Here is a 12,543-nt window from a genome sequence, read left to right as displayed (position 1 = left end):
GAAATTCTTGCCACTTTAAAGGGGCATTCTGGCTTAGTGAAAGGGCTGACCTGGGATCCTGTTGGAAAATATATTGCCTCTCAGGCTGATGATCGAAGTTTGAAGGTGTGGCGGACGATGGACTGGCAATTGGAAACTAGCATTACAAAACCCTTTGATGAGGTACTTGAGAATGTTTTACCAAAGTAAATTCCTATAGAGTGAATGAAAATTGTAAGAGTAACTCCAGTTCTGCAGAAGCATTAGTTAATTTAACAGTGCCAAGTCAAATCAAACTATCTGGCGGTAGATTCAAAAGAAGGGTGGGAGGGGAGCTACTTTCTCATACAACATATGATTAAATTGAGACTCTTGTTGCTACTGAATGTTGTGGATACCAAAGGTATACATGGGATGTGGAAACATGTAAATTCCTGGAAATGTAGAAGTCATTCTGAGTAAGTATTGGCACACTGCATTGTTCTTGCATTCTTTTCTATGCATTGTGTATTGGCCACTACCAGAAACAAGGCAAATACTTAGGATAGGGATCTTTGGTCTGGCATCCTAGGGCTGTGCTTATGTGATGACTTTAATCAGGAGGTCAAATTTATGAGGACAGAAGCTGGTGCTTAGTGCGTGGAGTGTTTTGCAGTGATCTTACGGTATCGTGGTTAGTGCAGTTACTCTTAATAATAGACTGTAAATGCGTGAATACATGTGATCTGGTGTTGAAACCTGAAGTCTGATTGTTAGCAGTTGGTATGCTGCAGCCATGTCACTAACTAGGACTGTGATAAATACTGAGCGTGCTGTATGCAAAAAGACTTGCATTTTGTTTCTTCTAAAAATAGTGCTCTGGATTCCTTTTCCTCCTTTTGTTAGGGCTTCATAAGTTACGCTACATCACCTGTATAAACATGTTTGATGTGCTGAGAATTGTATTGTCATTCTTGTATAGTCGCAGAAGACTTAGTAATCATATATTTCCTAAATCTAAAATAGAAGTAGTTTGCATTAAAAATGTTTTTTTTTGCCAGATATGCTTATAGTTTTAGTATGTTTTTTCATTTATTTCATCAGTGTGGAGGGACAACACATGTGTTGCGTCTTAGCTGGTCGCCTGATGGTCACTATCTTGTTTCTGCTCATGCCATGAATAATTCTGGACCTACTGCTCAGATCATCGAGAGAGATGGATGGAAAACCAACATGGATTTTGTAGGGCACCGGAAGGCAGTTACAGTAGTGGTGGGTGAATTATAATAATTTATCCCTAAAGTAAATCTTGTAAGATGTTCCTTTTGATAATTGTATGCATAAGTGGGACAACAGATGGAGATAGGTGTCAAGGTTAGTAAAGCAAACACATGGTAGTGTGTAATAAATGTCAACTTCAATGCTGGAAACAATCAGCCTGCTCTTATGATAAGAGAACTGCATGCAGATGAACAAGATGAGGGGAACACAGGAGCATGTTAGGAATGCCAGACACCAACATTGTTAGCTGTTCAGTGACTTAGGTTTATAGTGGGTTCCTGATCACTGGTGAAATTGATGTTCTTTGGTGTTCCTGTTAAAGTATTCAAAGCGTATGGGGTTTTTGTTAGTGCTTTTATAGAGTCTGGTTAGGGACCTTGTTTCCATGAAACATTTATCTTTTTCACTCTTAAATAGAAAGCTTGCTTTTAAAGCTGATCCACTGAAATTTGCTTACTGTAATAAAATGTGGCATCTCACTTGTTCAGAAATTCAATCCAAAAATCTTCAAGAAGAAACAAAAGAATGGGAGCTCCACCAAGTCAAGTTGTCCCTACTGTTGTTGTGCTGTTGGTAGTAAGGATCGATCTCTTTCTGTCTGGGTAAGTGTCACCATTCTTTGACTAACGTGGTCATTTGGGTAACTTGAGGGTTTAGCACAAAGATTATGTGTACAGAATTAGGTCTTATATTTAGATTCATGTTTAGTTTTTTATTCTCTCTGTTGTTAGAGATTTAAATGGGGGAAAGGGAGTGGATGGTATTAGTTCAGTTCAGGAATTTAGTATTCTAAAGCCAAGAGCAGATAAAAGCCAGTGATAGAGTATGTTGCTGTGGTTAAGGGGAGTAATGTGTTATCACAGCTAATAAACATAATCCAGCCCTATTTCCTTCCTATGTCTTTTACTTGTTCTCCATCTCCATGTTAGTATTATAAGAAAGACTATACTGTTATTCCATATTTAGCCCACCTACCCATTAATCACTCAGAGAGTCTAGTTTTGTTAGTCTTGCTTGTATGGGTACAAAGAATACAGCAGGCATGGCACAGATGTTTCTGAGGGTATATATGGCTCATCTTTGTGCTTTGTTCTGGCTTCAATCCCTGGCTTCTGCCTTTCCTATGGAAATTAATGTGAAAGTGAATGAGCTTTTTAAATATACTTTCAAGTTTTCAATATCTAGTTTGGGTTTTACTTCAAAAATCTAAACTAAAATTGTTATTCTGGCTGAGAGAAGAGTAGCTAGTCTCATATTTATAAATGCAAGATGGGTTGTTTGGCAACTGCAAAGGACGGGGAATAAGTTTAACTGGTTACAAGGCTTTGTGATGAGAACGTGTGCCAGAACACACCAATTGCTAACTGCAGTCTACTATTTATAGATTCCAGTGTGATATTTATCCATCAATAGTTAAATGCATAACACTATATCTGTTTTTGGCAATGCTACTAGTGCATACCTGAATCAAAGTGTCACTCTCAGTATATTTTACTTTATATTTATACTATGATTTCATGTAGGGTGCCTGTCGAGGTTACACTAGGTATTTTAGACATGCAAAGTTATAGGCAGTCATTACCCTGAAGAGCTCTAGGTATGTGTACAATGCAGACCTATAATGAAAAGAAATAACTAAAAGAAATAACTGCTGATGATGGCATACTACATCTGTGTACTAATGAGCATGAAACAGATCACATTGACTTGTAGTTCATTTTGGTCGTGCTACCTGCTGTAGTTATCAAGTCCACTGCATTGACAGTATTGCACCTGATTTAGAACAGGTTACAGGGAATTTTCTTGTTCAGTTCCTTATTACTAAGCTGATCCATAAGCATAGAGGAATCCTCTTTAAGAATAATTGTGTTAATTTTCCTTTACTATTGGCAGGCTTCACTTAACTTGGGTAAGCTGTCTGAATGAGGACGTGAAGCCTAATCTCTTTTCTGTCTTTCCTTTTGTGCTGGCAGTTTGCAACATCCTTATCTCAATAAAACTTAGAATAGAAGCTGTCTTTAGCATCTGTGGAATTACTTTTTGAGAGGTAGAAAGTTCGAGGACTGCAATATACAGGCGAAGTTGGTTAAGACCTCATGTTTCAGAAAGGAGGGGAGGATAGAGAGACAGCCATTCTTCTCCAGAGCTTTTCTGTGCTAGTAAGGGAAAGGCTAACCTGGCACTTCAGATGTCATATCATCAAGCATACAGCTATCTCTTGGCCTGTTCTTGTTCAGAGAATATTGTTAGACTCTGGGAAAGTATTAATGTGGTAATATTTATGGTAACATAGAACTTCTAAATTTCTGAGTGTTGTTTCTTCTATTTTAAGCTCACATGTCTGAAACGGCCTTTAGTTGTCATACATGAACTGTTTGACAAGTCAATCATGGATATCTCCTGGTAAGTTTGTTTCTTAGAAAAGCCAGAATGTTATCATCGATTTTAGCTACAGACATTAACTGGAAATTCATTGAAATAGTAGAGATTACATCTGTTGGAACACACTGCTTGGTTCCTGAAGTGTTTGGTTCTGCTGCAATATCTTTGGTAGTGTGACACTAGCTACTAGCATATGATCACTTCAAACTGTGTAACGTTAGAATTGAATGAAAACTAATGTGTTTAGGAAATAATGAAGTAAATTATCTGTGGAATGAGTTCCTACTTGTTAAGATTCTGCAAATTTTTTTTGTAACATGTATTTTATAACATGATATGGTGGACCTGATGAGCTTTACCTGTATTACATATGTGAAATGTTATTGCACTATACAGTTATGACAAATTCAAGTGGACCTTGTAGGCCAATATTTTCTTAGAGGAAAAAGAAAATAGAGTTCTTCTCTTTCACCCTGCCCATCTTAGGTCGACCCCTTTTGGTGGTGTAGTAGTGGTAGATCCTTTACCAGCTTTTTGAGTGTTACCCTGGCTGTGCTGGAACCAGCTCTTGCTGGCTGTTTCAGAACAAAAAAGTTGCAGCATCCAGGAGCATGGTCCCATTTCTGCTAGCAGTAGAAGGAGGTGGTATGACCATAGTTGAGGGGGAGGCGAGGAGCAGGGATGGGAAGGTAGGCCAGGTTCCTTTGTTCACACTCCTCCTGCTATCGATGATGTGAAGTATCAGACTGTCAGTGACTCTGACTTCTGCCTAGCTTTTCCAGTTTTATATCTTCTGGGTTCTCCTGTCTCTCATAGCATTTGAGTTGCAATTTCCCTTTTCCGTTTTCCCCAAGACTGCACTCCTTTCTCTCTCCAGAATAATTTCTCAAAGCCTGAGTGCTTGTGTGTTTTTTTTTCCTTTTCTTTAAAAAAGATGATGAGTGGAGAAGTGGTTCCCAGGTAGTGGGGTCTGCCTCACTGTTGGAACTAATGAGCATCAAAGGCCTGGCCTTAGAAAGGCAGAAGTTAACTGTTCTCTATTTGCACAGCAAGACTTGAGTAATAAGGTAGAAACAAACGTGAGACTACTCAGTAAATGGTATTTAAGATAAAACTCTGCACCTATGCATCAGGTGATTTACAGAATTGGGAGTTCTGTGTGTATGTGTATATATATAATATATATATAATCTTTTTCATAATATAAACACAGCTGATCATATAGGTTGTTTTAATTCTAGCATTTCCTGACTTTTGGAGTTACACATTTGTAGCTATAACACTGTGTTCTTATGTTGTAAATTTTTAGGCTTGCAGTTGTGTAACTTCTTGTTTTCTGTATGCCACATGAATTTTGCCATGAAGCTCAGTGAAGCACGATAAAAATTTCAAAACCAAAACACTTTGCTTTCATTAATAAAGGCCAATAAATGGAGTATTTCATGAGAACTGCTGTTGTAGTACAATAGCTTTGAATAGCTTTGTTTTCCTGAAGTGTTTTTTAATTCTTCATCTGCAAATTGCACATTTTCAGTGGCATAAAGTCATCGGGAGTAATAGCTGGTTAACATTTTGCAATTTACGAGGAAATGGTTTTGTGGGATATTTGAGACAGACAAAGGTTCATCAGGAAGCTTGTTATTTTATATCCTGTTTACAAATCCAAATGTATGGCTAAGATGTCAATAATACAGAATGTTCCCAGAAACATGTTCCAGTCCTTTGCCCAATTCTAAAAACAGACTGATTGAATTCAGAGAAATCTGATACTGTTATTTTGTTATAGCTCTCTGGTTTCTAGTTGAGAGGTTTAGACTTGGATCCATCATTATAATATCTGAGCACCATTATGTTTTCATATAATAATTAGTAGGGCCCAGAGGTTAGTAGGTGCTCAGCAATTTTATCTGTTAAGTGAGCAGAAAACTCTAAACAAGACTTGATCATTCTTCTTATTTGGAATAGCATTGGTTAACCTAGTTACACAGTGCTGAGGCTAACTCCTCTGAATGTGTGAAGAGTCTGGCCACAACAAAAAAGCTGTTTTCAAACACCTGTAGCCATGATGCATGTAATATATTTTTAAGCTTCGCTGGAATAGTTTGGACAGGACTAGAGAGTTCTGCCTGTTTCCCTTTCCTCTTTCATTCTCTATAACAAACCATCTGTAAACCACTATCTCACTGTCTCTGAAGTCTTTGAATGCAAGTTACTGATCAAAACGTTTTTTTTCAACATGCAGTAATAGCTTATAATGCCATTGGAAGGTTGTAATGCCATTAAGGCTACAATGTATGCTTTCTCCTCTCTCTTCTGCCAAGAAAGCCTTTGAGACCTCTGGAAGAGTGGTGTAGTATATCCCTACATACAAAAACATGTGCAGTTTGCTTAAAACCCCAAATTAAAAAAAAAAAAATCAAAAATACACTCTTACCAAATGCAGTGATCTTAAGATGTGCGTTTGAGCAGTCCTATTTTCTTTTTATTGCTGTCACTTCAGATAGTGATGATAGGAAGAGGTATTTAGCCAACATACATAGCTTCTCTCTTCTAGTCTTTTCCTTTCTCCTTCGTGTCTTGTTTATTTAGACTGTAAGCTCTTTTTAGGGGTAGACTATCTGTAATTTGTTTCCCATACATGATGAATCTTCATCTTCTGTGGACCTCTAAAAACACAACCCAAAACAGCAATTACAAGGCTTTAAAAAAGTGTATCAGTTTATCTGCTGAAGGCACCTTCATGTAGTTCCATTAGCACGCAAATTCTTTGTATGTCTTTTGAAGCAAGCGTATTTATTTTTTCCTCATTGCTCATAGTGAATGCTTCAGTTTATATTCTTTTACCCCTACAGAAAGCTTTTCATGGTGCTGATTGTGCCACGGATAGGTGTATTGTTCTAAAGCTACCTTCCTGTGTTCAGTCTCTGATTTGCCTTCTTTTGAGTATCAGCACACAGACCCTTGCTGTCCATTGCCTTTTCCACTTGCTGTCCCACTTTTTTGGTTTCATTGGTATTTTCTGTGTTAATAAATCTTATGCGAAGTGTTTTTTATTGCAAAATTTATTGTATTGCCCCTTTGCATCAATGAAAAAGACAAAAGAACAAAAGTGAATCTTTATTTCCTTCAGGACCCTTAATGGACTGGGTATCTTGGTGTGTTCCATGGATGGATCTGTGGCGTTTTTAGACTTTTCCCAGGACGAGCTTGGAGATCCACTCAGTGAGGAGGAAAAGGTACAGTAAACACTCCAAAAATCTGTAATCATGTTTAATAGATATATTGATTCAGTTAAAATATTGGAATATGTATAGAACTGTGCAGTGACTGATTTTCATATTGCAAAAAATATGTTCTTGTCTAGTTTACAAAATATTTAAGAAGAGAAATGAATTTACGATGTTAATTTCTATTCTGGAAAGAAAGTCTATTTGGAAAACATTGACTTGCTTACACATCATTATGCATTTCAAGTTGTTTGAACAGGGAAACAAGGACTGGGTGCTTTAATACACTTAAAAATTACTCTTTGATTTGTAAATATGCAAGCCTTTTTAAACTGCTTTGCTGTTGGCTGTTTTTATGCGGTTTCTTGGCTTCATAATAAGTGATGATGTCATAATTAGTGATGTCACATTAGCCGTTGTAGTCAGTTGCTTTGTGGTATGCTTTTAATGCCCACAGAGCAACATTCATCAGTCCACGTATGGCAAAAGCCTAGCTATAATGACTGAAGCTCAGTTGTCTACCACCATTATTGAGAATCCAGAGATGCTCAAGTATCAACAGAGACAGCAACAGCAGGCGGAGCAGAAGAACGCATCGATAAGGGAGGCGTCTGGGGCTGCAACAGCAGCTCCAAAAGTGGCAAGCATGGTTAATGGAGAGAGTTTAGAGGACATTAGAAAGGTAGGTGTTTTCGGATAGTCACTTTATAGCGTCAAATACTAACTCAATAAATATCAAAATGCTTATAAAAGCAGTTTCTGCATCTGTATTCGTACTGAATGACATCTTTCAATACATGAGTGGTCCAGTTGACATTACCAGGACTTGCTGAAAAATTAAGAGGATTTTAAGCTGAAGTATGATTGTGGAAAGAGGCTTGTGGGTATTTCTGTTGTGTGTTAAATTCTGGGCGTGCAGAAGGGAAACCAAGGGTAGCTGATGTCTAACTGTGCTTCAGCTTCTCTATGAAGGAGGTTGAAAACATCATTTAATTCTCTCATAAACACAGAAGTGCAACTTTTAATGAAGGATTCACCGTGCACAGATGAAAATGCTTTCCACATCAGAGTCAACAGATTGCATTTTCCAAAAAATGTCTTTTCTACAGATGTGTATAGATCTGGAATTGGAAATGTCTGTCTGAATTAAAAATAACTTATTCTGTGGTTCAGTGTGAAAGCAGTAATCACAACTAGAATTCAATTGTACTATAGGTTTAAAAAATACAGTTATGGTGCTAAAAAACTTTTATTAATAAAAACGTAGATTGAACCGTCATCTGTGAAATAATAATGGGTTCAAAGACAATACAGAAACAAATTTTAATTGAAAAGTACCTTTTGTCTAATGCACCTGTTTTTGTCAGTTGAAAGAAAAGTAAAACTCTTCCTTTTTATGAAAAATAATGATGAAATATATATTTTCCAACAGAATCTCTTAAAAAAGCAAGTTGAAACACGGACAGCCGATGGACGGAGAAGGATCACACCTCTCTGTATAGCTCAGCTGGACACTGGGTATGTTTGGAAGTAGTTTCTAAAACCCTTCTTTACCTCTTCATCTATCTTATTCTGATGCAAACCAAGAACACTGACGAATTTTAATGTTGTGATATCTTAAAGCACTAATATCCTGTGTATAGCTATAATCTTAATAGATAAGGTTAATTTTTGCTATTTACCACTGTAGATGAGTGAACATTAAGGTGTTGAAGGTTCATATCTGTATTAATACTTGCTTTATCTAACTTTGGATATGAGAAATAACTTGGAGAAGTTAGGTACCAGTGGTTCGTTTAGGGTGTGTGTGTGTGTGTTTTGAAGAAATGTGTTTGTTGTTTGTCTTTTGCTTAGGGATTTTTCTACAGCATTTTTCAATAGCATCCCAATATCTGGAACTCTGGCTGGCTCAATGATGTCTTCTCAAAGTAACCAGCAGCTCATGTCATTAGATTCTAATGCAGCAAATTCCCTTAATACTTCAAAGCCTTCTGTAGAGCCAACAGCAGCCAGTATAAAACCAACAGATGATGCAGCCAATAAAGATGGGTCAGTATTTGCAGAAGTCTTGTTTTTCATTTTTATGACTTTGTTTAGGTTTTAATTCTTGTTTGCAGTTGTGTTATCAAGCAATTATTAAAGTGGTTTCCCTACCCCAAAACTTCAAGAATCTAATATCCCTGCAAATGTCAGTTTTTACTAGTATTTGATTACTTTACATAGGGATAAATCAGTAATGAATAAATTCACATTCATAGTTCTGAAAATTAACTAAGTGCAATGGGATACAGTTGACTGGGTGCTAGTGCTCTAACAAAGTGCTTTGCTTATGGAATATCAGGTTATTATTAGTAAAAAATAGTAGTCTTTCTAGCAATTAAAGTAATGAAGCCCATTTTCCATTGAATTGTCCTGCATTCCTTACATCTCCTCTCCTCAAACATGCTTTCCTGCATAACAACCCCATCAGATGGGAAAGAGCATAATGACTGGCGTTGTCAATGCACATATGCTGATTTGCCAGTGTGTCTTTTGAACTAATTATGGAACAACTAAATTTCACTTTCTTTTCCATTAGTGGTAATGCTAATCTGTTTTCTTGGAGTTTTTTGTTTTTTGTGTGTGTGCTTTCTTGTTTTTGTTTTTCTTCCTCCATGTGTTTTTATAGCATTTGGAGGATAATGTTATTGGAACCTCTACCACTCCATCAAAGTTAATTGAAATTGGCCACAGATTTAAAAGTGAGTGGGTAGATTATGAGAAATGATTGACATACAAAACTAAGTCTCCTTTTCTTTAGAAAATGGGCTTCTAACTGCTTTTTATTACAAACATCAGTTATCTTAGTCATTCATTTCCCTGAATGAACTGAAAATCTCTAAAGTAAACAGCTATTCAAATAACAGATCCCTGGAATGCTTTAGTGTGGAGAAAACATATTCCTCTGTCTTAGTGTGCTTGGAAAAGGCCTCATAAATTGTTTGGATTCTTCAACAACGAAATCAAAACTTGGCATTGTTTCAGCACAAATTGATAAACAGTGGAATATAGTCTTGTAACGGAAAGTATTTGGCAACCTGAACAATGGTTAAAACTGGAAATCACAGTCATCATTTAAAATAGTGTACCTTTCCTTTTGGTTACATAAGTGCTAGCTGAAAAAGTAATTCCTTAATTAAAAATACATAACAAACTAGTTATTGTCTCTTAATCTAGATGTATCTAAGCAGCAACATGAAGGTCTTAGTTCTGATGTGTCATAAACAGCTTGTGAGAGTAAGCAAAGCTTAGAATATATTGACACACAAAAGGGGAAAAGCATGTAATAATTTATGTGTTCATGAATTAAAGTTATTAAATATGATTTCTAGCCAATATAACGAATGCTATCTAGTTCTTATAAACAATGCACGTTACAAATACTAAATTTCTTTCAATCCTTGTTCTCCTGTCCCTTTTATTGACAGTGTAAATGCTACCTCTGCTTCAGCTGCTCCTCCTGCATTGTCTTCCTCTGTGTTGACAACTCCATCCAAGATTGAACCTATGAAAGCATTTGATTCTAGATTTACGGAACGATCCAAAGCCACCTCAGGGACTGCTGTCGTAACAAATACAAATCAGACTGTTATGGATAGGTAAGGAATAGCCTGGGGGCAAAAAAAGGATACTAATGTGGAGAGTTTAAAAACTGATTGTCTGGTGCGGATGTCATGGTTCAGATGTTGTGGAAATTCTTGGGTCTTTCTCAAAACTGGGAGGAATGAGAAAGCTGCAAATAGGTATATTCTTTGCTGTCCTTATCCCATTACACACTTAAGTCTGGCAAGCGGCATCAAGCAGACTTTTCAAAATACTCCGAGTTAAAACTTCTGTTACAAGAGGTTGTGTGTGTGTTCATGTCTTCATCTGTGGCTACGTGCATCTGTGCTCTTCAGAAGACAAAAATAGCTAGCCTCCATCTATTTGCAACGGTGAGAATTACTTCAATATAAATGTAATACGTGTCTACAGAGGACCTGCCATCGTAACAGCTGTAAATGGATTTCAGTTTTATGCCTAGAAGGCATGCAGAGAAATTACTTTAACTTTTTTTTTTTGCTCTGGATTTGTGTGATCTTAAAAAAAAAAAAAAAAAAAGAGAGAAAGAAAGCTTTTGCTTTTGTAACATGGTGTGTTTTGGTGTAAGTATTTCTGCTTCGCTGAAACAATTGATAGGAAAATATTAAATATCTCAGCATTTTTATATCAAAGAGTTTAACCTTATGATACAGAAGAAAGATATATTGAGTTACTCTCACACTTATTTCCAGTGTGGTCAGTAAAATTATGGATAAAAGAGAATTACTTGGCATAATTCAGATGTCAAAGAAGAAAAGGTTTTGTATTAAGGAAGATATTCTTAAGCAGTGGAGTGGTTATGGAGTAAGTGGCAAAACATTGTTATAAGTTGCAAAATGACCACTGGAAGGAATGGGAAGAGTACGATTAAATGATCTTTTTAAGGGTGTAATGGTTAATGAGAGTGCACAAGGATTTGTACTGTCTTCTTTACTTTTGCTGTGTTGCTGAAATGGATGATGGAGCAGTGCAGCCATGTATGTGATTTGTAGATATGCAACTAACAGTAGAGAGAACCAAATAGGGCAAGTTTTGGGGATAGACAGCGCAATGACAAACTAAGTTCTGCATGATTAAGTAAAAAATGTAATGCTTGTTGGAGGGGGAAAAGGTGCGAAACTCTTGCATCTTAGAGTGCTGAATTATTTGTATCAAGCCAGAGAAGAGCACTGATTGGAATTGAATGCTAACATAAAATTATTCTTTGTAGCTTTTTCCAACTGTTAACTGCTAGTTTGATTCACTGTTCTTTTAAAAGCAAGAATATGTCTGAATCGTTTATATTTTATTTATATATATAGTAAGTTGTGCTTCTGCAAAGGATTTGCAGTACCTATTCAGCTTTGTCCTGTTGCCTTTATATTCATTTGTATGCACTCAAATAAGGCTAAGAATATGTTGTCTTCCCTAGAAGAATGCAGTGGGTAGGTTGTATGATAGCTTTTGGAACCAGCCTATATAAAATGTGAAATGTGTTTTTCACTTGCTCAGGCTGAAGGATCAGAATTTAATTAAAGACAATAAACCCAAGGATATTCTGGAGAGTAGCAGTGACAGTGAAGAGAAGATTCCAGCTGCTAAACCACTCAGTGCACCCAAGCGGAAACTGGAACTTGAGGGAGAAACAGTAGAAAAGAAGAAAAAAGGAAGGCCTCGAAAAGACTCCAGACTTGTACCAGTGACTTTAACTGTTCAGGTGAAATAAGTGAGACTCATTATGACTTTAAATGTTCACTTAATAAAATAAATCACGTTGACTTGTTTACTGATTTACAGTCTGTCAAATGACTGTATAGAATAAAAAGAAACTCCCTTAGCATAAGAGTTTCATGTGGATATAACAACTTAAATGGTTATGACTTTCCTAGGTATTGTGAAGTAGTAATTACATTAGACTTTCCATCATTTAAGGAAATATGTATCCTTCTATTTTAAATATTCAAAGATTGGCTCTTCTTTGAAATACACCAGAACTTCCATTAATTAGTTCCAACTAAATATTAAATCTAGTTTTTAAGTCTTAGAAGCTATATTAAAAATACTAGCATTTATACAACTAATGGCAAAAAGATGA

The 12,543-nt window shown here is 36.4% G+C and overlaps 1 protein-coding gene across 2 annotated transcripts in view; it reads left to right on the top strand.

Moving 5' to 3' along the window:
* LOC121079477 (protein HIRA) overlaps positions 1–12,543 on the top strand; it is a 34,360-nt gene that overhangs the window by 12,361 nt on the left and 9,456 nt on the right. Inside the window, exons 7-16 of one of the 2 annotated variants that reach the window (XM_040576827.1) lie at positions 2–162; positions 1,063–1,230; positions 1,728–1,841; positions 3,572–3,642; positions 6,752–6,857; positions 7,306–7,530; positions 8,281–8,366; positions 8,703–8,897; positions 10,316–10,486; positions 11,961–12,165. In XM_040576827.1, coding sequence (XP_040432761.1) covers positions 2–162; positions 1,063–1,230; positions 1,728–1,841; positions 3,572–3,642; positions 6,752–6,857; positions 7,306–7,530; positions 8,281–8,366; positions 8,703–8,897; positions 10,316–10,486; positions 11,961–12,165 — 1,502 coding nt within the window. The remainder of the gene's footprint in view (position 1; positions 163–1,062; positions 1,231–1,727; positions 1,842–3,571; positions 3,643–6,751; positions 6,858–7,305; positions 7,531–8,280; positions 8,367–8,702; positions 8,898–10,315; positions 10,487–11,960; positions 12,166–12,543) is intronic. The other variant, XM_040576828.1, reaches the window with a different exon arrangement.

The sequence above is a fragment of the Cygnus olor genome, chromosome 17, assembly GCF_009769625.2.
Source record: "Cygnus olor isolate bCygOlo1 chromosome 17, bCygOlo1.pri.v2, whole genome shotgun sequence".
Classification (NCBI taxonomy): Eukaryota; Metazoa; Chordata; class Aves; order Anseriformes; family Anatidae; genus Cygnus; species Cygnus olor.
This window is presented reverse-complemented; position numbering and strand designations above follow the sequence as displayed.